A 27,132-nucleotide genomic window follows, 5' to 3' on the forward strand; every position below is an offset into this window, starting at 1 on the left:
TCTCTAATACACTGTTAGCTTGTCAATTCAAAATTAAAATACTCTAATGCAGCCACAGTGGGGAAGTATCACAAAAGGTGGTCACCTTGGTCTTCGTATATTATGAATTAAAATGATTAGCGCCGAGATGCTTCACAAGATAACTCAGTAAGACAGTTGATGTAAAAAACTACAAATGCACTGCTAATACTTTCTCCCTATTAACATCCAAGTGTGTGTTGTGCTTCAAATTCAATGATGTATATGATATTGTGAGATGCAGAGTTCCGCGCCCATCCCTTAAGTTACTAGGAACTTCATCAGTTTCAAAATATTTTAGATGTTCATTGCAACTTTGATGCAATCTGTGCAAATATTTGGATATTTGTTATCCTTGTTTGGTATTGCTCTCAAGTGGTCCATAATTCTCCTTTTCATGGGGCAATCGTGTTACCTGTATACCTTCCGAAGCACAGACATATCAATACAGATACTGTACAATTAAAATGACATGTTTGTGTTTTCATATTCTCCTCTGTTGACTAAATGACACATTATGGATCTCAACGTTGACACTGCTTCTGCAGGGTTTGCATTTTCCTCATCTGGAAGCTAGCCCTCCTACATTTATCCTCAACATTACTTTGTACCAACTATTCCTTCTAGACAAAGCTCTCTTATAGGTAATTTTAGAAGTCCTACTAATCCTGGGATCGATAATACCACAGTAATGCAAAATATTCAGATTTCTTCACAATAGTTTGCACATTTCCTTGTTGTGGTTTTACACCTACTCTGAGCCTCATTACCTTTTTGCCTTAAATGTTGATCAAAACGGCGCCACTCCTTTCTCCTGTTGTTGCTTTGTCTAATACATTTCTGAGTACCTTTTTTGAGTAACATCTGGATCTACAACTTCGTCATGTAGTTTTTCTTACTCTCTTAATATGCTTCTGTACCACTGTCCTGGTAGGGCCTCAGCAATTTGCCATAAAGGAAATTCTATTTAAGGTTAGATGGATGTCCACGAGCGAATGTAATTTATTATTTCCACTTGTTCTCCAAAAGTATAAGATTCTTTGAAGTTGCCATTGATGACTTTCAAGTCAGCATCAAGGTATTCAGTATTTTTGTAACTCATTTTCATATTAAAATGTAAATTCTTATTTGAAGATTTCACAAATTTCTCATTTGAAGATTTCCCAATAACAAAAGGTTGCACATGTGGGTAACTGTAGTGAGTACTTGGCTTAGCTCGTAAAAAATTTCACATTTTTTAATGCCATCATGGTGTTGTACCCTAGCAGGAGTTAACGTTTAATGTCAGCATAATAAAGGTATCCTCCCATTGTATACCTTGTTTTTTATAAATTACATTGTCGTTGCCCCTTACAATAGGGAGGTAGCGCCTATACAAATAGTATTTTCCAAATCACAATGGGTATTCTCAGTGGTTTATTGGTTATTGAATTTGTGTGATGGGGTGACACTGTATTAGTACTTTAGAGGAACCAGATAGTGGCAACTCACTGGTGCTACATTTGAGTAAATTAATTTATTGTTCATTTGGACTTTAAAATGATAATGTGGGAAAGTGGGTTATTGTTAAGGGCAGGTACGTACCTACAGTTAGCAATAGGCCACAAAGCCCCCCACTAGGTCCAGTCAGTATCTCAATAAATTTATCCCAGCTCAACACTTGGTAGCTTGGCAATGAGCAGTTAGGCTTAACTTAGGAGACGGGTGTGTAAAGCTTTTAAAGATCACAAAACAGTAAATAAGTAAAACACAAGACACAATAAAAATCCAACATCAGTTTATAAAAATTGATTATATTTTTATCTTTAAAATGACAAAAATCCAATAGAGGAATCCGGAGGAGGAGATATGAATTTTTAAAGATTAAATGTTTTTTTTTAGCGCATAGAAACTAAAAGCGCTAATCTAGACATCTGGTCCCACTCGACCAGGGCAAAATCGAAATTTGAGGCCGACCACCATGGAGCACTGCTCTGCTACAGTGAGCGGGAGGTCTCGGTCAAAGTTTTACCTTTGGACTTAGCCTTTTTCTTGAAGATTTTCTGGACTGGGACAAAGTCACAAGTCGAATCCAACGTCCCGTGAGCCCTCTTTGGATACGCATCACAGGTGACCTTGGTCAAGGATTCTATGTTCGGACTTAGATAATTGTTTGTGACGGAAATCTTCGTCCAAGACCAAATCAAAATTAAAGCTGACCTCCCTGGAGCCCTCCTCAGATCCACTGCATGGGAAGCCTTGTCAGCTTTTTATGTTTGGACTTAGAAACTTTTCTGGATCTTTTTCGCTCCAATGTTGGGTGATGCTCCACAGCAAGACGATTTCGAATCAACATTGTCGGATTCCCTCTCCACGAGCACCCCCCCTGGTGAAAGCTCCAGAGCTTTTCAGCAGGACGAACCTGCAGGTCAGTGGTTGACGTAAGCCAACTTGACTCGTGATGTTGGGTCGGTCCACTTATGGAGTTTTTTTCCAAAGTTGCTCCGACTTCGCCAACCTTCTGGATCTTCTTCCAGAAGCTCTTCTAAGGTTCTTTAGGTGTCCACAACTCACCCCAATGTTCCAGAAGCTCTGAGTTGCTCCTTGATGGTTAGCACTCCAACTCCCAGAATGCACCTTGTTCAAATCCAAAAATGACCACTGGTCAGTTTATTCAGGGCTTGATGCAGGGGACTCTGGACAGCTATTTTCTACCTGTAGCAAACAGGGAGTCCCTTCTTGAAGCAGTAGAAGCCAGGCAAAGTAATTTTAGTGGTGAAGTCCAATTGTGCAGCTGGTGCTGTCCTTCTGAGTACAGTGTCCAGGTACAAGCCAGGGGTCCAGCCAGGCAGTTATTCTTCTTCTTGTCTTGTCCCAGTAGGGACCTGAAGTGGTGTGCCGCTCTGTCAATTTTATCTTTGCTCCTGGGGTGGAAAGTGGGGGGGGAACCTCTGTGCAATCACATGCAGGCCATCACCCTCTTGAGTGACCACCTCCTGGGATTGTGCCAAAAGTCAATCCCAGGGAGCACAATTCCTCCAAAATCCCAGATGGCAAAAATTCAATCTTAGAGTTTAGGTCTGGCTGAACCCACCCACTGGTGTGGCTAAGTTTCCCTTAACACACCCCTTCCTTAATCTAATCAGGGGGCACCAAGCTGTCTGGGTGTGCAGGAAATGGGGTAGGTACAATGGCTGTCCTAAATGCCCTTCCCTCCTTTGAAGACCAGTTTGGCAACTCTCCCCCCATCCTGTTCTGCCATCTGCTGAGACAGATCTCCTCCCACCAGATTCTTCCTTTGTTTCAGCCCCACCACTTCACACTTCCCCAAGGCATCCTGGCTCAGGCTGCCAGAGGCTGACTAATCAGAGAAAGGCACTCCAGGGCTAACATTGGTAACTTTTAGGAAGAGTTCCAAAACTCTTTTCTAGGTACAAGTTATATTAACTTCCACAGTGGCAAGTAGTTGGATTTATTATAACTTTTAATTTGATACTAAACATGCCATATTTAGCTCCTTCTTATGGAAAATAAGACAAAAATAAAGTCTCTCTATGTTAGCCTATGCAGCAGATTCACTTCAATGGAGCCCTCACCAGGGCTTATAAAACATATTTTATAAAGTACCTTTTTATAGTACACTGCACCCACCTTGGGTGGGAGCACTTAGGGCATACCTTAGGGGTAGCTTAAGACTTCAGAAGTAATTTTAATTCCAAAGTCGAATTTTGGGTTAACTTTGACTGAAAAGCAGCCAGCAAGGCAGGCCTGCCTTTAAAATGACACTGGGCACCACAGCAGTGCACCTATGGGTATAATACCTATGCTGCGGTCCCCAAACCTACATGCCCTACCTATACTAGGGACCTATAGGTGGGTTGGTACAGCCAGTTATAATTAGCTAAATATGCATATCCATTTTAATCAGAGCACAGGCCCTGGGACTGGTTAGCAGTGCCCAGGGCACCATCAGATTCCATAGGGATTTTAAAATGATATATCTCTTGACCTCCTGGAAGGAATCACACCAGATTTGGCAGAAACGTAGTTCTTGGTCCAGAAAGCACACCTTTTGTTATTTGGTGTAAATCAGTTAGGTAGTTTTTTAGAATTTAAAGAAACAACAGATTTGATATATAGAGATCCAAAGGCTGCGCAAACCATCCCGAACTCGTGATGAGATCTGATTGGCTGCCAACACTTCAGCAAGGAAGTGTTGGCAGCCTTGTTGGGACTCGACTTAAGCAAGTCCCAGAAAAAAAAGAAAAGGGACCATGGTAGGGACACATTGATGGTGCTGGGTTCCCAGAGGGGCACACCCTCCCCTCCGGTAAAAAAGCATTTTAAAAAAAAATTCAGCAGGAGCTTTGGCGGATCCACGTTTCTGCTGAAATGTGTTTAAAAAAATAAAAAAAAACAAGTATGGTCTTCCGCATATGTTATAACTATAACCTGTGTCCTCGCCATGCACTGCTAACTACCCCACAAATTATGGAACTCAAATTTCTGATGAATAAACTGTGCATGGTGGGGGCATGAGCTATAGTTACCTTAGGGCACGAGTTATAGTTACTTGCGATAACTCTAATGTGAATTTCTATGGTTTGGTATGTTTAAAATGTAAACCTAACCATAAGTCCCCTTTGGTTTTTCAAGTGAATTTCTACGTTTTAAATAAATTATAATTCCTAACTATAACATCCCTGTAACCTTTGTTTTTTCAGTGAAAAAAAAAAATATATATATATATAACTGGTGACCACTCTCCTATCTCTCTGAATGCTACATAGAAGTACAATTAGTCAGATTTTAATTAGTAATAACTTTGCCACTGTTTGACGAATCTCCTCGAAACTTTGTAGACCTGTTCCCTTTTCTGCATTGGCTGATAACTGATTAGTTAAGAGGGTGCAAAGAAAAAACTTTATAGATAGACAGAGCGGGAAAATGACTGGACAGATTTTTTTTAATTTGGCAGGAATATAGATTATGGTGTGGAAAGGGTCCTTTTTCTTACTTGATCAAAATTGGTTCAGTATTTTTTTTTAGTAATGATGGATGAAACTTAGTGATGTAATGGGCCATGGTATAATGTGGTAATTTTGTAGTATACCACGGTATATAGTGAAGACAAAACAATTATATTGAATAATGAAAGCACTTACAAAATAAAAACGCCGCCATATTGTTTAGACTACACTTTGGTTGTGCTCTGGGATTTTACATGATATATCTTATTACTATTTTTGTTAGCCACATGAAGAAATGAGGCACTTTATCAAAGTCTGAATAGTTAGTGAAAAGTATGTTAATTGTAGTATATATTTAAAAAAGGTTTACGGAGTACTGCGGTACTTCCTCAAAACTATCTAGGAAGGACAGCGGAATTTATTGAAATCAAAAACCAAAGAAAAAATAATTTATGACAAAAGATACCCTTCGACACTCCATGCCACTCCACTTTACGACACGCCACTCCAATGTACACCACTCCACTCTGACACTTTACGACGCCATTCTGTGACACCCCTCCACTCTGATACACCACTCCACAACACACCACCCCAGTCTATGACACTCCACTCTATGCCATACGACTCTACGCCACTCCACTCTCTGCCTATCTACTTTACACCATGACACTCTACGTCATTACTCTACACCACGACACTCTAAGGCACAACAATCTACGACACTCCAGTGAATGCCACACCACTGTATGACAGTACACTCTACAACACTCTTCTATACTGTTCTCCATAACACTCCACTCTACAATTGTAAACACATTTCCATTAAAACAAACATTGAAATTCAATGAAAAAATCAAATGTTGAGGATCAGTTTATAGTTAGGAAAACTGTATTATTAATCATTTTTATACAAAAACAACTTAAATTACAGAAACATTAGAAATTCTAAACTTAGTTATAATTTGCGCTCACTCAAAACTTATGACTCATGCAGCTCATTGCACTGTGTTGTTAGCTTGCTAGCCAGACTACATGAACTATAACTACAACTCACCCCTCTTACCATGCACAGTCTTCACAGAAATCATTTAGTTTCAGATGTCTGTAGTGTTCTTATGAATGCTATAATTTAAACATGCTACATGTGATGTATTATGAAAGGGTATAAGCTGTGCATGGGGAAGTTTTTTTACCCATGGGGGGCCACGAAGGACCCCTAACTTTGACCTTTGGCTTTTTTGTGTGTGCATTGCGGAAATTGGGTCTTTGCTGTGCACCCAGAAATGGCTGCCGCAAGCGAAACCTTTCTCTTGTGGGTATCTGATTAAAGCTTTTCTGGTCTGCGTATGGGGCTATGGGTCTGCGGATTCAAAAGATTGATGGGGAAAAGGCTGCTCCACCCAATGAGAGACCTTTACTTTTAAAATTTTTAGTGTGTGGATGACTGTGGACCTAACTCTCAAATCTTTGAGGACTAAAATGGCCTAAATACACTACAGTGTAAACCCTCTCAAACCCACAAAGCCCCTTTTATAAATTTTATATTTCAAACAGATTTTCACTAAACCTAAAGAATGCTTTCTTAGTAAAGTTCTGCTTTTCATGCCATGTTTTGATTAAATCCCTTCTGCAGTTTTGGCTATAGATGCAAGCAAAATTTCATTTCCTAACTAAAGTGGGAAAAATTGTCACCCTGCACAGATCTGCTCCGAAACTGGCATGCTGGCCCTTAGCTAACTGCACCAAGTGATTGACAAAACTGCCCAGAGGGACATGAGTTATAAGAAAATCAAAAATGCCTTTCAAATTGAAAGAGCAGCTGAACCATAACTAAACAGTGGTGATCCCATTGTGTAATGTTGCTACTGTCTCTGCCACAGAAGTATTTGTAGTCTTTCCTTTCTGTCTGTTAATTAAATGGGTAAAATTGGGTATTTTAAGTGATTTATATATAAATATGGTGCCCCTCTTACTAATCTAGAAAAAAGTTAATAAGATAATTTTTATACAAATAGATGAGAAATGGTGCACTAAATAATGTTTTCTTACAAAAGTAGTTGTGAATGACAAAAATTAAATGGAAGTATTACCTGGGTACCACACAAAACTGGACCATGACATAGGGTCTGATTTAGATATTGGTGGATGGGTTTCTTCGTCACAACGGTGACAGATATCCCGTCCACCGAAATCTAAATCCCATTATTTCCTATGGGATTTAGATTTCAGGGGACGGGATACTAGTCACCGTTGTGACAGAGTAAGCTGTCTGCCAGTATCTAAATGAGGCCCAAAGTTCAGAAACTGCTAAACTAGAAATAAAATTGGACATTATAGAATTAGTAACAATTGACAGTTCTAGTAAACTGTCTGTTTTCATGATAAATTGCTTTTACTACACCAGAAGATGGTTCCAATACATCTTTGAAATAATAGTATACTATAGCAGCACACCAAAGTCAACAGGCCTATATAAAGCTCAGCACTAGATTTCAACTGACAACTCTTCTATTTTAGGTGAACACGGTGGCAGTAGAAGAAAAATAGCGAATGCCCAGTCGATTGTAATTGTCAACCACAATACAACAGAACAACTTTCAGAATCCACAGATGATGATGATACAGACAGCAGTAGTGATGAATTCGAGGAGAATGAAAAAGCACCTATTGAATTGATAGCAGAGGTATATATGTTTCATTTCATAACTTTACACATACTACAACTCAATGATATATGTATTCTCTACTTCATTTTTTGATATTGGTGAAGAACTGAATTTCTAGGTGAGAATAGAGAGTATATCACATATCATTTGCACCGGATAAAAAAATAATTGTATTGATGTGAAAAATAGCAAATATTCTCCTATTGTTAAGGACTGGTTGATGATTGGCACCTGATTTATGTTAATGGTGAGCTCATGTGTCCTTTACATCTATTGGTGTAAGCTCTCACGCTAATACTGTGTTGCCCATCCACAAACTGCATTTTGTAGTACGTCTAGTAGTGCTATAGTAGTACTACTAAAGCACGATAAAATGCTGTTTACAAACCCACAAGTAGAAATCTCCACCTCCACATTACCTATCTTTTCTGCTTGAGGAGAAGCTTACACATGTAAGTTAACTACTTAGTAGAAAATGTGGGAGGGACAAGGGGGATTGGCTTGAAATGGGGTCAAACTTGCTACTAAATGTGAGGGGTTTAGGTGGAGACATGCACTTAAAATTAAGGGCCTGATTTAGATCTTGGTAGTATTACTGGCCCCAACAAACCTCCCCTGACTCCCCACTTCCCCTACCCACCGCGGACCCGAGTACTCTGTCACATCGACAGAGTTCCACCATCATCATTTGCTGTTTTGCGGCCGAACCGCCCACCACCACAATGGAGTGCCGTCAGACTGGCGGGCTCCCCTCGACCATATTTATATGTTAGAATTCTACAGGTGGTGTACTGGTGGCAGATTGTTCACTGAGGGAGCCCGTCATGGGAGCCAATGCACAGTGTACAATGGCAGTGGTCATGGAATAGAGGTAAGTTATATACACACAAACTGTACCTTAGCCATATGTGTCCACCTGCACAACACACTATTACATACTCCCTATTATCAATTGCCGTTCCACTACAACACAACATGTACATGCCGAAAACACACATTGCCATACATCCATGACACAAAATACACACACTATTGATAGTACACCCACATACAACACAATCAACACAACTACACACTCATCAACACAAAGACAGTCACAGAAGAGCACAAGTACAAACATCACAACGACCGCCACACAACAACACTCACCTGAATGTTGCACAAAGCAACACAACCAAACATACACAACAAACATGAGACCCACATGCAAGTGACACACATACTGATACACCCACGTTACCCAGTCCAGCTTACACACAAACACACACACACACACACACACACACACACACACACACACACGGCCTCGCATGCACAATTGGAAGCACAACATTAAAAGTATTGGTCCATTGCATTGTTCACACATGGCCATAGTTGACAAGTGCAATGTTATCATGATTTTGGTCCAAGCATTCATGTGGTAATGAATACTCACCCCAAAATAACAATTGTGTATGTGATCTATTTGTGTCCTCATCTGTGTCTGCCACAGACGTTTTATGCATGTCACAAGTATCTTTAAAAAAAATTACTGTGACATGTATATGACTGCAGTGGTCCCGAGCTCATGTGCAATGACCATACAATGTACAAAAGCAATGCAGAATGCTGACCTTTGAGTCCCCCGAGAGCAGGGTTGTGTGTTCTCCATGGCCCATTCACAGCAGCGACAGCAGGTCTTGTCCAGTCACATCCAGTTGAAAACGGAAGTGGAAACCTAATTTTTCCAGTCCGCCAACTCCGGTTTGGAGGTAACACTGCTACAGTTGTCTTGGCTGGAAGGCACATCGTAATCTGTTCAGCAGGAAGAGTGGCTGGAGTGTCGCAGTCTGCCACTATTTCCAATGACACCATTGACCTGTGTGAGGATTCCTGGTGGAGTCGGTAGGACTTGGGCAGTCTTGCTCCTATGGTCCTGCCAACGTCTAAATCTGACAGGCAGACCGCCAAAGGTGGCCGCCAGATTTTCTGATAGAAAACCAACAGCTGGACCGTTATCACCAAGATCTAAATTAGGCCTTAAATCTGTTGCCATTCACAAACCACGGTTCTAAAATTGATACAGCAAAGTGGGGCGCAAAACAGTTAAAGTACTCCATCTCAGAGCTGGTCTGCATTAGAGGTCATGTTCCACACACAGTGAAACATTGCCTTATTAAGCTGAACCCTTCCTTGGGTATAGCCTAGACCAGTTTCTCAATTTTGTCTTACTTCACTAGCACTTATCATATAAGGGTTTTGAGACGTCATCAAAGAATGTATGTCTCTAGTAAAAATTTGATTAGGATCTTAAGATCTACAGCATTATTATTAGGCTCAGGAATAGTCTTAGGGCCTCTTTACAAGTTTGGCGGGCTGACCATTGTCCCCCCCAGACCCGTGGGGAGGAGACCCCTAGCCCTATTACAATGTTTCCACTGGGCTGATTAGCATAAACCTCCATGATAGGAGGTTTCTGCCGGTCGGCAGGATGAAAACAGTACCGCAACATTGACCTCAGGGAGCCACTGTCAATGCTGTCCCACAGAGGGTGCTCCCAGCACCCTCAGAATGCACACTGTCTACTGCAGCAGACAGTGTGCATTCTGAGGGTGCTGGGCAGGGGTGCCCATGACATGGTCATGAACAGTGCAGGGGCCCCCCGTGGCTCCCAGCACTGCTTTTCTGCCAGCCTTTTCATGGCAGGGACCCCACCATGAAAAGGCTGGCAGAAAAGGGAAGTCATGATAGGAATGGGGTGCTGAACTCAGCGCTGCCGTTGCTGACCATTACTTTGACCGCAGGATCCGGGTGGTGGCGGCGGCAGTCTCCTAGTGGTCACACCGCCAGTGTCATAATCTGGCAGTCGGACCGCCAAGAGTGCAGTGGTCTGACAAACACCGTGAATTTGGCGGTCTCGTGACCGCCAAACTTGTAATGAGGCCCATAGTCACTTTTCTAGAAATACTTTTTTTCTTGATCATATTAAGTGTTCCAGTGAATGCATGATTTATCTGCTGACTTTGCTGTACCTCCTTGTGACATACTGTCCTTCAGTATCTATTTCTACTATATTGCTATATTGGTAAAGTGATTATTTTACTACTTCATTATTTTTCTTCTCCCTGAAATGTTTTCTTCCAATCTATGAACTTCTTCATTCATGTGACCGTGGAGGACTTAAGTGGGCAGAACTTATTAATTCATCCCCATGGAACCTAAAGATTGATAAAAAGGAGTTCCAAGTTTTCAACTCGGTGTGAATAGCCCAATCTTTTGCAGACATAGAAGAAAACAGGGGACTGGGACTGTCTAAGAAACCGGTGGAGCGCTGTAATCCAATTACATATATGTAAATCAATATGGACCTTACTGACTATAGATATATTACTTTATATTGAAAGGAACATGGAGTAGGCATGGCCTAGTGAAGAATTAGAAGCGGTGGCACATATAGATTTTACAACACGTTTGATTTAGTTAGCAGTAGTTAAAAATTAATAGTAGTATTTGAATTTAAATAGAAATACTATAAGAGATGTATCTGATGGAGACTTGTAGCCACAGATTCATTACCTTAGAGTAATCGCCAGGCGGCAGACTGGATCCAGGCATTTTCCATGAGCAACACCCCAGTGTGCCAGAAGGTGGCATCATTCAGCTTCGCGGGGTGTCGTTGGCATAGTCCACGTGGGAAGTGATGTGCTTAGTGCCTATATAGGCACTACCACAGCGTGCTGACATCAGTTCCTTTGTTTCTGCACCATTCACCACAGATCCTGAAAAAGAGCTTTTTTGACTCGCCCTTTTTCAACTTTTTGTCAAGATTTTTTGAAGACCTTGTCTCCTGGTGTGTCATGATGTCCGCTAGGAAAGCTGGGTTTAAACCATGTGGCGCATATCACTGGTAGATGTCTGTGCTGACCAGCTTTTGGTGGGATTCTGTGCTTGGAGTGTGACCATGACGCCTGCGTTGACCATGCCATGCACCTCAAGGCCTTGAGGCAGCGGTCCCTCAAGCTTCTTGATGCACAACGCCACAGCGCTCAAGATCTTAGTTGAGAAGACGTTCCCAGGATCGTTTGTGGAGCCACTCCAGGCACTCGTCATTGAAGTCATTGGGGGAAATCGGGTAAGTTCCATGGGCACAAGGAAAACAAGAAGTCAAAAAGATCTTCAACTTTACCATGTCCTTTGAAGTCATCTGATAAGACAAGGGAGCATCGCCATTCGAGGCCTAGCTCTGTGGTGGAGCCTGTGCCATCTACACTCCTCCCAGAGTTTCTGGGAGCCAGAGCAATCCCCGTCCAGTTACGAGAATTCTGTGAGGCCCTGTACCTCATTTTTGGGTGGCCCCTTCCAGCTGGGGTGCTTTGAAGCCCCCCGGGTCGGGGAGGGACCCTACTGTTCGTGTGTAGGCGAGTTCACTGCTGGTGCCAGATGGGCCCCTGGGGTCCATAGGTGGATCAAGAGCAGTGCCAGTTGAGCCACCCCAACCTTCTATGGCACTTGCTCTAGTGCCAGCGCTCTCTGTGCCCCACTGCGCCACCATCCCCATCATCACACCTGACTCTGGAGCCGATGGGCATACCTATCATGCCAGATCCAGTGCCTTACTCTTTTGACAGGCATGGAATGAGTGATGATTGGGAGGGGCCTGGAGGGAGAAAATCCCAAGGACAACTGGTATGAGGACCTGGCAGACGCCACTGGACACCTCTCCAGACACTTGCCTGGTCTTTCCCCCCTACCATGGCTACAGACGAGGGTGCTTCATTTGCAGTGGTGATGCAAAAGACGGATGAAGTCCTAATCCTTACGCTAACCTCTGTGGCAGTCAAGACGAATGTCTTGATTGAGGTGCTTCTGTCTGGAGTTTTTCCCACCAAACCATTAGTCCCATTCAATGAAGCCCTTACTGACGTCCCGCTCGGACCTAGTCCAGGCCCTGCACAGGGACTTCTGTGCATAGAACAATTGCCTGCCACCATTGCCTGCCCCAGGGGACCCCAGTTTCCTGACCCAGCACCCCACCTTGGAGAGGTTGGTGATCCAGGGCCCCCCCTCCAAGCTTAACCTTTGTGCATTCCCTGCCACTCCACCGGATAGGGAATCCAAAAGGCTGTATACCCTTGGGAAGATGATGTTCTCTTCAGCCAGCCTAGCACTGCAGTCAATGAACACTTCGTGCCTCCTGGGCAGATTCTCCCATACCATTTGGGACTCGGATGTGCAAGTTCTGCCAGTGGTCTCGGAGGAGGCCGAGCTATACCTTCTCAAGCAGTTGCTGTTGGGAGGGATGCAGCCAAGTTCGCAATACAATGGAGGCTGGACAAGACCTACTCGCTGGGCCCTTAGACTCCGCACCTGGCTGAGAACGACTGGCTTCTCAGGGATTTCCAAGCTTCGCTCATGGACATGCCCTTTGGTGGCTCCCATTCGTTCAGAGAGAAGGCAGACTCAGCACTGGAGCACTTTAAGGAGAGCAGCGCTACAGCCAGGACCTTGGGCCTTTCCATGGCCCCCCACAAAACCCAGTCTGCCTTCCTCCACTTTTGTAGCCATGGAAGGGGCTTCCAACTACATATTTACTCACAGCCACTCGGCCAGCAGACCGCGCACATTTTTAGTGGTCGCCGACCCGGCTCCCACAGATCACGCAGGGCAGGCAGCCAAAGGTTGAACCAGTCCACCACCTCCCCAAATTCCCCCCCCCCCCCCCCCCCCCCCAACCTCCCAGCAGACGCAGCCTTCAGTCCCCTTGAATATGCCCTCCAACCATCATGGGCATCCAGTGGGGGACAGGATACGCCATCATATGCACCTCTGGAAGTCAATAACATCAGACCGTTAGGTTTTGCAACTATTGTGGTTGACTTTGTGTGTGTGTGTGTTTTTATGCATTTTTTTGAAGCCTAAGCATAGTATGGTAAACTTGAGGAAGCAATTCTCTGGGACCCCATGTCATTGAAAGGAAAGGAGGCCACTCAGCCTTCCTCCTCAAGCTTTATTAGGCCCCTTGGCACACCATCCCCTGGGGCCTCATGTCTTTAAAAAGTGGAGGGGAGCCTTAATAGGCCAGAGGGACCCCATTCCCCAAGGCCTATTGTAAATAAAGGGGATGGGGGCATGCAGCCCCAGCTCCCTATGCCTTCTTGGTCCACGGGGGCTCCATCCCCAGGCCTGTCAAAAGTAAAGGGAAGGTGGGTGCAGCCCCCATTCCTGAGCAGCCTTGGGCCCAGGGGGACCCCATCCCGCTGGGCCTTTGTTATAAAAAGAAAAGGAGAAGTTGTTGCGCAGCCCCCTACCCCGTGGCTCCTTGGGCCGGGGACCCCATTCCCTGGAGTCTATCATACATAAAGAAGAGGGGGCGCGTGGCCCACTCAGAATGTCTTCTTGAGCTCTGGGACCCACCCAGGGCACCCAGAGACCATTAGTTGGCAGCTGCTGGGTCCCCCCTTTCTTTTCATTATCTCTATGGCTTCAGGGGATGGGGTCACTCAGGCCTTTGAAGGCTTGGTACGGTAGGTCATGCAGCCCCCCCCTTCCCTTTAAGTATCGGGTGGGGCCCCCGGGGGGGGGGGAGGTGTGTGTGTGTGTGTGTATATATGTATGTGTATATATATAAAATCTATATTCACTTAAAAACAAAGGTTACCAGGATGTTATAGTTAGGCTCACATTTTAAACATACAAAACCTAGTTAGAGGTATTTCAAGTGACTATAACTTGTGCCCTAAGGTAACTATAACTGGTGCCCCTGCCATGCACTGCTTATTACCCCAGATAATACAGCACTCATGACATGTTTTATAACATCATTGGTAATGTCACTATAACATTTGAAGCTCGTGCCCACCCACAGGCAGGACTCCCAGCTGATTGCCGATTCTACACATCCTGATTTCGCTGTTAGGCGGTTTCTCCCTTGCTGGAATGAATATGAGCAGGGGACTTCCTGGCTTCACTAATTTTACCTGTTTCTGATGCTCCCTTGGCATCAAGGCCCTGTAAGTCCCCGATTTCCCTGGAACCTGATATCTTGGTTGTTCCGAACAAGGGCCTTGGAGTGGTAGGGAAAAGGAAGAGAGCTGAGGCCTGCAGCAAATCGAAGCGACCTAGAGTTAATGTCAACCCAACACCAGGGGTTAAGGATTTGCTTACCAGGGAAAAAGTCAAGATGGAAATTTTAATGGACTCTCTTTGTTACAATCGAATTGCTGCCCTGGATGCTAAATTGGAACCAATTTGTGCATGGCTGTCCGCAATTGAACTGGAACTCATCAAGCATAACCAGTTTACGCAAAACTTGGGAGCTCCTACATCTACCCCTGTGACCATACCACCTCCTATTTCTGCTATCTTGTTATTTGCCCAAGCTGTGGTGGGGGAAAGGGGTGCTGAGTTGCCTTATGCCCAGGGAAGTACTGCATCCACCATACCTGGTCCCTTTCCAGCCTGTAACGTGATGGTTTATCAGGGCAGACAACTTCTTCAGCCATAGAAGGGGGTACGAGTGTCCAGTTACATGGTGCCATGCATGGTTCGTTTGCAGGGGCTCTGGATAACACTTCCTCTAGATGTTGCCTCCCTTACCAAACTTTGTTATTCTTGATTTACCCCCCCGAAGTTGTGCCCTATGTTATTGTGCTGGGCAATGTGCCGCCGCTTAAAGCTGGTACTTTGGAAAATTTTAACTAGTTGAAGAACAAGGTCATTCATTGGTTGTACTCAAACTCTTCTTTGTGGCTCATTTTGGTGGAATGGAGTAATATGATATGTAGGATAAACTGGATAGGAAAGGATGAGAAAACATTTGAAGGAGAATGTGTAATCATACATTTCAATAGGCCTTTTGTTTTGGAAGAATCCTTGTTTCTACTAGGCACCCTTGTGCAAGTTGTCCCCCATCTTCCATCTTAGCTCTGCCTGTTGAATTGTTTCTGTAGTCCTTGGCCTGTGCCCCGTACCCCACAATTTAATCAATGGCAGTTCCCAAGGCATAGATTTCTGGTGTGGGATGACCACCATGGAGCTTTTTGGAAGTTGGATACTTTTAATAGATATGCCCCCCTGATCTCTCTTGAGGCTTGTCATTAACTGACTGGGAACAACCACCTGGGTTGGGATCATGATGGCTTCAATGGCTTTGTGTAATGAGGTTTTAACCAAGCCCAACCTCCCTGCAGATGTTGACTGTTAGTTCCTTCCCCCCCCACCCCCCCCAACTACATCCTCAATTGGCCATCCATAGGAAGTATGCTTTGCCACTACTGGATATTATTTCTCAGGTTAAATTTCTCTTTTGGAACATTGCTGGCTTACACAAAAAATTGGATGATGAAAACTGGGTTGCACTTACCACCAGCCATGATTTGATTTTCCTGCAAGAAACGTGGATTGTGGATCTTGTCAGCATTGTTGAGTTTGCTGCATGTATGGTAACAGCAACTTCTCAGCCTTTCGGGGCAAGGGTCGATTTAATGGCATATGTTCGAGTTACCCTAGGCTGTAGAATCTGCCCGCTTCACCATGAGAACCAGTTATCAAACGCTTTTGTTAACTTGGCCTAATCCAAGCCATCTGCTTGTTATAAATTTTTACAATGGCCCTTTTAGAGCTGAGACATGTGATAGCATCTTTAAGCTGTCAGACCCGATCTTGGGCCTTGAATTGGACCTAACCCACTTGAACTCTGGGTTTGAAATTGTGGTTAAGGGCAATTTTAACATCAAATTGGGCCATTTGCCCCAGGTTGATGAGTCAGCCATCTTGAATACTGTCTGGGGTGCTCTTGAGCGGGGGGATTCACAAGCCAGGGCACTTTTGAGTGTTGTCAGTAGGTTTGACCTTCTCAATGCCTGTGATGTTGATCGACTTGAAAGCTACCTGTGTTGTGGTGGCTATGGGTCAGTTAGTGATTACATCTTTGTTTCTAAGTCCATTTGGAGGTGGATCACATGTGGGGGCATTATTGTTACTGTTTTGAGTGATCACAATGTTCTATGATTAGGTTTTGGTATCCCCAAGGGGAACGTTAGGGTGGATGGTTTCCCATCTTTTTCCTTATCTGTTAATTCCCAGGGGCTTCGCCTAATTTGGAGGAATGTGGCTCCAGGGGCAATACTGAAAAATCTGTGTCTCAATCACCTTGATACCATACATAATTTTCTTGCTTATTTGACTGACCCTTGCATATTGACTAATAGCTTTGTCTATCTGGGGACTGCCATTGCTATCATACTTATGAAATCAGTTAAGCCAGCACTGCCTGGGGCGATATGGTTTGATTCTGCCTGTAGAAAGGCTTCTTCAGCCTAAAGGAGTCACCTAGAGATTGTCAAAAAATTAAGGAATACTGACTCTATGTCCTTCTGGAGGGAAGTTAAGGATATTAGTCCTTTGAGATCAGTGATAATTCAATTACTACTACCATAAGTCCAGAAGTCAGGACCCATTTTTGTGCTCTCTATCACTCAGATATGTCACAGGATGCTCAAGAGGCTGAGGTGGCCTATCCAACTCCTTTCAGATTTGCCCTGGAAGAGGTCTGTGCAGCTGTTGCTAAATCTCCATCTAATAAGGCCCCAGGACCGAATGAAGTCCCTATGGAACTGTAGGGCCCCATGCTGTTGTAATTGTTTTAATGCCTTTATGCTGTGTGGCCCTCCAGACTCATGGCATACTGCCACCATTGCCCCTATTTTTTTAAATAGGTGACCTGCAGTCCCCCAACTGCTATCACCCAATATCTCTGTTGGACTCTGCTGTCAAAACTGCTCAGAGGGTTGTTTTGGACCATTTGCTGTCCTGGGTCACTGAGTCAAACTCACAGTCAGGGGCCCAATACGGCTTAGATGAGGAGCTCGGCACAGTGGAGCAATGTCTCAATCTTCACCTGCTTGTCAGCAAGTACACCATTGCAAAGCAGGGCTCTATCTACCTGGCCTTTATGGACCTGTCTAGTTCCTTCGACAGTGTGGTTAGGCCTACATTGTGGGACATGCTGAGTTATCTGGGATTAGACTCTGGATTAGTTTAATTTCTGCGTGCACTCCATTTTGATTTATCAGCTTCTGTTAGGTATAGCCCATCTGGTGAGTGCACCTCCAGCTTCCTGTTGGGGAAGGACATTCACCAGGGATGTGTACTGGCCCCTATACTTTTTCTGCTGTACATCAATTGCCTTGAGGATATGCTGTCCGCCCATGAGGCGGACGTTCCAGTGGTGGGCAGGAAAAAAGTCCCCTTGTTATTCTCTGCAGATGACGCTGTCCTAATGGGTAGAACTCACATAAGTCTAAGCATTCTAGTCCAGAAATTTGTGGGCCTCATGGGGTCCTTGGGCCTGTCTACCGACCATTTCAAAACCTACACTATGTGTTGCAGGCCCAAATCCATGAAACAAAGACATGTCTATCTTCAAGATCATCAGGTTGTTTCCACACAGGAATTTTCATATCTAGGGTGGTTGTTGATGCCAAGGGCAAGTGGGTTCCCTGTAAGAACAAAACAGCTCAGAGGTTTTCCAGTGCCACTGGTTTTATTTATAGGTTAGCCTGGCACATTGGTAGAAAACCCATGACCTCCCCTTGCTGGAAGTTTTTAGGAGCTAATATCTCCCTATACTCAGTTATGGGGCTGGCATATGGGGCTATTCTAACATATCTGCCCTTCAAACAGAAGAGAATAGGGCCCTGCGCTGCCTCTTGGGTGTACCTCCATCAGGTACGTCTGATATTGTCCATCAGGAACTTGGTGTTGGGTTGCTTGAAGATTTTAGCAAACTGGCCCCTCTGGCACTCTGGTGTGCCATTTGGGTGAACCAACGCACAGGCCTGAACAGGAAACTACTCTTGCATTGCCTTGCTTGTGACAGAGGCTTAGTTATCCCTTGGTTGTCCTATATTAAATAGGAACTGACTGATCTGGGAAGACCCAAGCTTCTTTCTGCCCCCCTACTCGTATATTCAAGGCTGATACATCTTGGGAATGCGTTTACAACCAGGAATATTCTGCATAGAGAGGAACTTAAAGCAGCCACATTTTCCGTAAGGGAGTATGATAGTTTGCAATCTACCCCCCATTGGAACCCTATTTGTCCTGGATGGATACCACTTGGGACAGTCATTTTAACAAGATTTAGGCTGGACTTAGTAAGGTGGCATTCGAGTTTCCCACTGTGTCAATTTAATTATACTAATGTGTTAATTTGTCCCTGTGATGAGTCTTCACCTCCATAGTTTGCTTCTCTTCATCCTTTTTGCAAATAATATATGTCCCTTTCTAAAAACTTTTTAGTCCCATTAATCAGTCAGTGGCATTAAAAAAATGTGCAGAGGCCTTGTTGTATTTGCAGTCGTTGAATTCCCCTGCGCTATGCTGCTGCTTCTTTTTTAAATGTGCGATTAGGAGGAGAAAACAAATTGTTTTTTGATGGATTACCATAGTGTTTTGCTGGTAGTTTGCACGTGTTTACTCTGAGTCTTTTACAGTGTATTTATCTTCTTCTTAATTAATGTTTGATTGTGATTTGTATCCATTTTAAGGAAGTTTTGTCTACCTATATTGTGCTTTTATGGCTGCCTCTTGCTGCCAAAATAAAGATTTTGAAAGAAAGATTTAGGAGATAGAAACACATCATTCAAAAAGTGCCAGTACTTTGATCTAAGTGATTCTGAAATGCTTCTGATACATGTATGTAAAGTGCATTTGCTGTAATATTTTAGTTACATATTGCACTCCACCCATTAGAAGTGCTGGAATATCAATGCATCGATTTCATTCTCAAAAGTTGGTTCCAGGCAATATTACACAATTACCTTTTGCCATCCTGTGCAAAATAAAGGAGCAGTGTATCGATCTTATCTCCAAATACACATTCATCACATGGGCAATGGGCACAAGGACTAAAAACTGGAAATACATAATTCTAAAGTCCTGATGCATTAAGCTAAATGGTCCTAAAGTATGTAATGCATGTATATATACATGTATAAAGTGCAGTTACTAAAGTGCTTTAGTTGTACATTACACTTGTCCCATTTCAACAATATAAATACATCTAAAACAGTAACTTATGATTTCAAGTTATTTTATGCAATTAACCTCTCCCATTGTGTCCCTTGGTATTTGTACATGTTCAACGTTTTCTTTCCAAAGTAATGACATTTGCCAAAAAAATAAAACAAAATTACAAACATATTGCACAACACTCTTAAGTTTCAAAACTTCAGCATATGTGAGGGAGATATAAGATGGCAGAAGGAAGTGGTCCGTTTTAAATATGGACAGTCCTCACAGATGAAAATGCAATTCTGCATCCAGGTTATGTCTGTGGGCGCCCCGCTGTGCCGATCATCGCCAAACTCCTAAATTACCGAGACCATGACACGGTGCTCTGTCTCTCCAAGCAGAAGCAATCCACACATTACCAAGGTAATGCTATTGCCTCATTCCCGGATTTCATCAGGGCGGTACAAGCTGCCCGGAGGGAGTTCCTGCAAGTCAAAAAAGATTGCAAGCAGCCAACATTGAGTACGCTTTGTTCTATCCGGCCCGCCTTTGAATTGATCACGATGGCAAACAGAACATCTTCACCTTACCAAAAGCAGCAATGGATTTAGCTCGATTTCTGGCACGGAAGCAGCGTGGTCAGATGACTTGTCATTCTGACTCTACAGACAACTGAACATGAGCGCAGTGTTGGATGGAAGCCTTCTGAAGAACGTGACCAGCGGAAAACTTTCTTGCTGCTTTTTCTTTCTTCTTTCCGAGGTCAGAGCATGGACTCCATGATATATACGAGACGCTCCGGCTTTGTACCGGTCTGACAACAGTACATGTTATTATCGAGTCCCTAGGGCTGCAGGGCCCACCAGGCGTGGGCTTCCGTGAGCAATAATGAGGCACTAGAACCAATGTGGGCCTGTTCATGCAAGGTACCGATGACTGTCACAGCCAATGCTTCAGTCCCTGCCACCCCCTCCACTGGGTAGTCTTCTGGCCTCTAGCAGCCCACTGAGGGTACACCCCACATGGCAATGATGCTTGTTAATTTGAATGCACTATGTTATATGTCAAGTTTACTATGTTCTCAAATTGCATTACTTTTATTTTACAGTGTTATAATATTTCTAGCCCCTCGGGGGTAGTTCTGGTGTTATTATTTGAATTCCTTCACTCATAATGGAATTTTCCCTTCTTGCTGTGTACTTCATTTCCTTTGGAAGAGACCCTTGTACATTAGTATAATGGAGGGAGTAGGTGTGTTTTGTCTCTCACTGTCAGGTGATGTAATGTCTCCTCCTGTTGTGTACCTTAATTTCTTCAGAAGCTGCCCACATACTTTAGTATATAATTAAGGCAGTAGGCACCCTTGTCTTACACCTTCTAGTGAGTTTGTCTCCTATGTCCTGTAGGAACAGTATTTCCTATATTCAACAATGGTTGCTCTTCTATAGGTTGCAACTCCTTCTGTAGATTCAGTTCAACTAACGTGTTTTTTTTTGTTCTGAATACCTATTTTAGGCCTTCAGTGTGTTGACCTGCTTTTCTCTTTACAAGTTTGATTTTCTCATCCTGACTGTAGGTATCTCAAACATGTGACATTGGTTTAAAGGCTTTCGCAGCTCTTAACTTACTGGGGTGTGTTTCACCCTCCACACTTTCGATTCTAGTAACTTAGTACTATCTTGCTGATTACTACACTCAATGCTTATATATCTATTTATGACATCAATGATTTCAGAGGTGTCAGAATTACCTCTGACATCCTTTTATTCGAGTTAGTTCTGAACCAATAATTGTTGTTGTTTTCCTCATATTTCTATTAGAGCATTGTAATATGCTCCTCCATAACAGATGGGGTTCTTGGATCCCACCTTTATTCTAGATATTTGACTAAAATAATGGCTTACTACAGTAAAGTGCTATAGCTCAGCAGTATTGCCTATTGACTTTTGCCCCCTAATGACCTGCCGTAGATGGTTCTGATCCCACTATGGGAGCATGTAGTTTTCATGTTCTCTCGTAGGGGATTTCCATGTGTAGTCATAAGTGTTGAATAGTTCCGCCCGCCTGCGGGGACCCCGGAGCACTTTTTCAAAATATCTTCTTAAGGGTTGACGTTCGCCTTACTTCAGGAAGGCCTGCTAAGTCACTTAAGAATGTCAATGTGCAACCTAAAGGAAACAGCTAAAGTCCAAAATGTGGGTACAACAAAAGGGCACCAGTGCAATCTTTCTGAGGCCCTCGGGGATGGGGTGCCTAGGGTCACTCTTGGCTCGGGGAGGTGGCTGTGTGCCCTCCTCCCCATAAGAAAAGACAGGCCTTGGGGGATTGGGTCTGTGCATCCCCAGTAAAGGGCCAGGGAAGGGGGCTGCATAACTCCTTCCCCTTATAAAACATAATGACCCCAGGGATGGGGTCCCCGGAGCCCAAAGAGGCTCCGGGACGAGGGCTGCATGTCCCCCTCCCCTTAAAGGAAATAAAGGCCCTTGGGTGTGGGGGTTCCCAGTGCCGTAAAGGCTTGGGGTGGGAGGCTGTATGCTTCCATTCCCTTTAGAAAAGGAAAAAAAAAATCCCCCAGGGATGGGGTTGGCAGGGCTTTAAAGGCTCGGGTAGGAGGGCTGCCCACCCCCTCCCCTTAACAAAAAAAAATATATATACAGCCCCGTTAAATGGGGGTCCCTGCAGAGGGGGTTGCCTGCCTGTGGAGGTGTTTGTCCAGGCTCTGTGGCCAACCCCAGGCTGTGCACAGCTGAAAGGATTGGCTCCCTGCAGGGGGTTTTCCCGTGGTCAGGCTCTGCGGCCAACCCCATGCTGCACACAGCCAAGGCTGTGCACGGCCAGACATTAGCTGTTCGCGGGGCGCTTCGCTGCAGGCCTTGCACAGTGTGGAATTGCTTGCTTATGAGGGGTTGGCTACTGGGCCTGCGGCTGTGCATGGCAAGGGGTTGGCTTTGCATGGCGTAATAAAATATTATTTTACGTTAAAAAAGCCTGAACATTCACTGACAATACAAGGATTAAAGTAACATTATAGTTCAGTGAATATTTCAATATCTCTAGTAACTATACCTCGTGCCCTAAGGTAACTATAAGTTGCCCCCTCACCATGCACAGCTAATTATCCCACATATTACATCCCTCCTGAGATGTTCAAGGACATAACTGATAACATCACTGTTACATATGAAATGAAATAATTGAGGACAACCCTGTGGATGGTGGGGACACAAGTTATAGTCACCTTAGTGAATGAGTTATAGTTAGTAGAGAGAACTACAACTGTTAATTTTCAGTGTTTTTTTTGTTTAAAACATTATTTTCACTGAAAGTTTCACCTAACTGCGTTACTTTAACCTTTTGATTTTTTTAGATAGATAGATATGTGTGTTTGTGTATGCTTCCCAGCATTGCCAACAAACTGTAACTGAGACAGATCATAGGAGATTAAAACTTCCAAGTCTTTGTCCTAGTGAAGCAGTTTCTAGAAAAAAGTCGCAGATAAGACGGAAGGGAATTCCACAACATTTTGAGGCCAGGTGACAATAGTATCATTCTTCCTGTCCGGCTCTTATAATCCTGGGCACCTAAGCAAGTCCACCCTTGGAAGATCTCAAGCCTCTTGTAGGAGTGTAGTGCTCAGTCAGGTGCCTAAGAAAGACCTGTCCAGTGTTCTAATAAAAGCACAAAAAGTTAAACAGAGGGATTTGAATTCATTGCACTTGCCAATGAGGAGCCAGTGGAAATCCTGTAGATGAGAGGAGATACAGTGGCATTTGGGAATGTATAAGAGCAGACAAAGCACCTCATTTCAAATATTCTGGAGATGTTCTACTAAAGTCTGTAAAAATGCCCAGGTATAGACCATTTCCATACTCCTGATGTGATATATTAATGGCCTGGACCACAGTTTTCGAGGTACCAGGTGTCTATAGTTCCTTCCTAAGGCCCCTCAGAAGTTTGAAGGAATAGGCACACTGCTTCCCGATATGAGATTCAAAAGTTAATTTATCACCCAACCAGATACCAAGATTCTTTACTGTCACCTTCAAGTTGGGAAATGGGCCAAGAATCAGACTGAAGTCCAGAACTGTGGATTGTTTCCCACCACAATCACTTCTGCCTTACTTCAGTTGTCACCCGTCCAGCCTGCCACAGATGAAAGACAGCTCCTTAATTTCCCCAGATTGTTGCCCTCATCAGCGATATGAAATAACAAGCTGTGTATCATCTTCATAGGAAATCAGAGTGAGACCAAAATATTCCACCATATCATCTGCTACTTAAACTCCATCTTTAAACAGGCGCAATTTTAACTCATTTATTTCATCTATTGAAAATGTTTAAGCACAATAATTTTATTTTTTTTTTTATATATTTTTATTCACAGTTTGCTGTTTACATCACTTAATCACATTGTTGGAAACATCTTATTCTTGTTATGCCTATTATTTAAAAGGATATAACATTGTACTTGCGTTTATAAATATCTTGTGTTGTGGTTGAACACTCACCCATGGCTCTGTCGATCTCTGTTATCTGCTAGGTTTATGGTCCCAGCGTGGATTTCTATGGGTGTCTGGTACTTGCAGTGCTGTGTTACCTGTTCGTTTTTCATGTACTTATAACAGCTTCAAATCAACATTAAACTATATACATACTTAATGGCTTTTGTGGGTGGAACTAGTGTTGGGTGGCTGGGGTGACTCCCTGATAGGGTTTTACTTGGGGGGGACTGCCAATCTTACTCGTGTATTTTGCTACTGCTCTCTGTGTTCAACTTATGTTTCTCTCCAGGCTGTTCCCTGCAGTTTGCTATGAGCTGATTGTGTCTTTTACTAGTTTTTCCCTTAATGTTTTCCACCTCTGCTTTAGTGGTATTGTTGGGGAAATCCCCTGCCCACTTTCCGTATTCACTCAGGTTTCTGCTTCTGTTGGTGCTGTATTGGGAGTTAGTGGTCTTTCTCTTGTGGTAACCCAGTTCATCATTAGTTCTTCCCACCCTGGGGCCATGGGAGTCTGCCGGATCCCCTTTGCATCCTCCGTCTTTAATACCTGTAATTCCGCCCCGGCCCACCTTGTGACAACGCTTTTCCATTCAGCCAGTGAGGGTTGGCTAGAAGCCTTCCACCCCTTTGTGATTAATCTCTTGTAGAGAGCCAGGGCAAGATCCAGGAAGCGACCCTCAATCTTCCACTGTGGCATGTTTGTCTTCAGACCCAGCAGACAGACATCAGGGGTCAACGGTAGAATTGTGCCATATAATCCTGACATGCTCTATAACTGCTTTCCAGCCCAGCTGTAACACTTTGCATTGCCACATCATGTGGTCAAAGTCTTTCTCGCATTTGTCACACCTGGGGCAAGTCCTGGGGGATCCCCCATATTTGCGAAACAGTCGGTGAGGGGTAAGGTATGTTCTATGCCAATAGTTATATTGGATATATTGTAACCGGGTATTGCGCGATATCCTCCGGGGATGGGCCAGAGCTCTGTTCCAGTCTGACTCAGTTAGTTCATGCCCGATTGTTTTCTCCCATCTCTCCCTTAGCCCGCGCATGGGGTCCAGAGCAGCCTCTATTTGGGCTCGGTATATTTTCGTAATCAAGTGGGGTTCTTCCCCCGAGGTTAGTAGGAGGTGTAATAATCCGTGGACCCCGGGTTCCGCATTAATCGTATCCCAATGGTCCTTCAGAGTGTGCACTAGTCTCCTGTGCAAAAGAAATTTACCCTGAGGGATTCCCTTTCCCACCAATTCGGTGAAGCTCTGTAGATTACCTCCCCTAAAGAGTTCTCCCACTGTCGTAACTCCTGCATCCGTCCCTGCGCCCAACTCTCGTCCCCCAAGTCCAGCTCCTTTCGGCTCCTCTCCTAAAACCGGTAACAGCAGCACCGGAGAGTAGGGTGGACTAACTCCAGTTCTTCTCATGCACCTTTTCCAGCACGCTAACGCAGTGCTAGTCATTAAGTTGTCCCGATAGGGGAGAGCTTTTTCCCCATCATACGTGCTATTATTCGGTCTATGTCCAGCACGCCATGGGAGTTAAATAGGTCCAGCTGCCCCCTGCCCACTGTCCAGCCCGCCACCCACTGCAGTTGGGATGCCAGGTAGTATGCCTCAAAGTCAGGAGCCCCCAGGCCCCCCGCCTGCATCGGTCTACACATAGTCGACAGTGCTGTGCGCCTACGACCCACATCCCATATCAATTCCCGAAGCAAAGCGTTCAATTCCCGAAACCATGCAGGAGGGACCCACAACGGGATGTTAGCAAAGTAGTATAGGAGACGGGGAAGCATCACCATTTTAGACAGTGCCACTCTGCCCATTGTTGTTAGTTTCAGTGATCGCCAAAACCCAACTGAGGCGCGCAGTGACCGGAGTGCTCTACCCAGGTTACCATCTCGGAGGTCGGCCAACTCATGAAATAATATCTGGATCCCCAGATATTTAAAGGTCCGCGGGGCCCAACACACATCTCTTGGGCACGTTTCGGGGCATACGTTGTTTGGCAATATAGGGAATACAAATGTTTTGCTTCGATTAAGGTGAAGTCCCGATAATTCCCCGAAGTCCTCTAGGTTCTTTAAAACCCACGGAAGGCCACTGGGTCTATCTCTTAAATACACCAAAATGTCATCCGCGTATAGGGAGATGATATGCTCGTCTGGGCCCCAATTAATTCCTTTACCGACTCCGTCCTGTCGCAGTTTGGCCGCTAGGGGTTCAATTGCCAGAGCAAATAGCAGTGGGGATAGGGGGCATCCCTGCCTGGTTCCTCGATATACCGGGTATGTAGTAGATATTGTTCTGCCTGTCTTCACCCTTGCCAGCGGGGAGGCGTACAGTAGGTCCACCCACCTCACCCAATTTTCTCCTAGTCCCATCTCTAGCATCACAGCCCTGAGGTAATCCCACCTGATCGAGTCGAAGGCCTTTTCGAAGTCTACTGCTAAAAGGGCCCCTGTGGATGGTTTCTCTGCTTCTGGCATATGTAAAATAGCAAAGATCCGCCTCAAGTTTAACGATGTGCTGCGGCCAGGAACGAAACCATTTTGGTCTGCATGCACTAGTGCGGTCATTCGGGGGAGTAGTCTGTTAGCCATAATCTTACTGAGGATCTTAAAATCGCTGTTCAGCATTGATAAAGGGCAGAAGTCAGTCACTGGTGCCTCCCTGTTTTTGGTTTTGGGTAGCGGCACTACCAAGGCCTCACGCAGTGTGCCTGGTAGTTCTCCTCGTCGCAAAGCCTCTGCGTATACCTCAGCTAGTTGGGGCACTATCAGTGTCTTGTATTTTTTGTAAAAGTCCATCGGAAGGCCGTCGGTACCAGGGGTCTTCCCGGGAGCTAATTGCAATATGGCCTCGCTTATCTCCTCCGCTGTTACCGGACCCCCCAGACTGTCTCTCCCCTCTGGGTCTAAGGTCGGGAGAGCGATTCGCTGGAGGAAATCCCGAAAGGTTTCAGCCCCTAAGTCCTGGGGTTTCCTATATAGGTGCATATAATATC

The 27,132-nt window shown here is 44.4% G+C and overlaps 1 protein-coding gene across 1 annotated transcript in view; it reads left to right on the forward strand.

Moving 5' to 3' along the window:
* ERICH2 (glutamate rich 2) overlaps positions 1–27,132 on the forward strand; it is a 255,391-nt gene that overhangs the window by 185,297 nt on the left and 42,962 nt on the right. The window contains exon 10 of the mRNA XM_069225316.1: positions 7,488–7,654. Coding sequence (XP_069081417.1) covers positions 7,488–7,654 — 167 coding nt within the window. The remainder of the gene's footprint in view (positions 1–7,487; positions 7,655–27,132) is intronic.

The sequence above is a fragment of the Pleurodeles waltl genome, chromosome 3_1 (assembly GCF_031143425.1).
Source record: "Pleurodeles waltl isolate 20211129_DDA chromosome 3_1, aPleWal1.hap1.20221129, whole genome shotgun sequence".
NCBI classification, from domain to species: Eukaryota; Metazoa; Chordata; class Amphibia; order Caudata; family Salamandridae; genus Pleurodeles; species Pleurodeles waltl.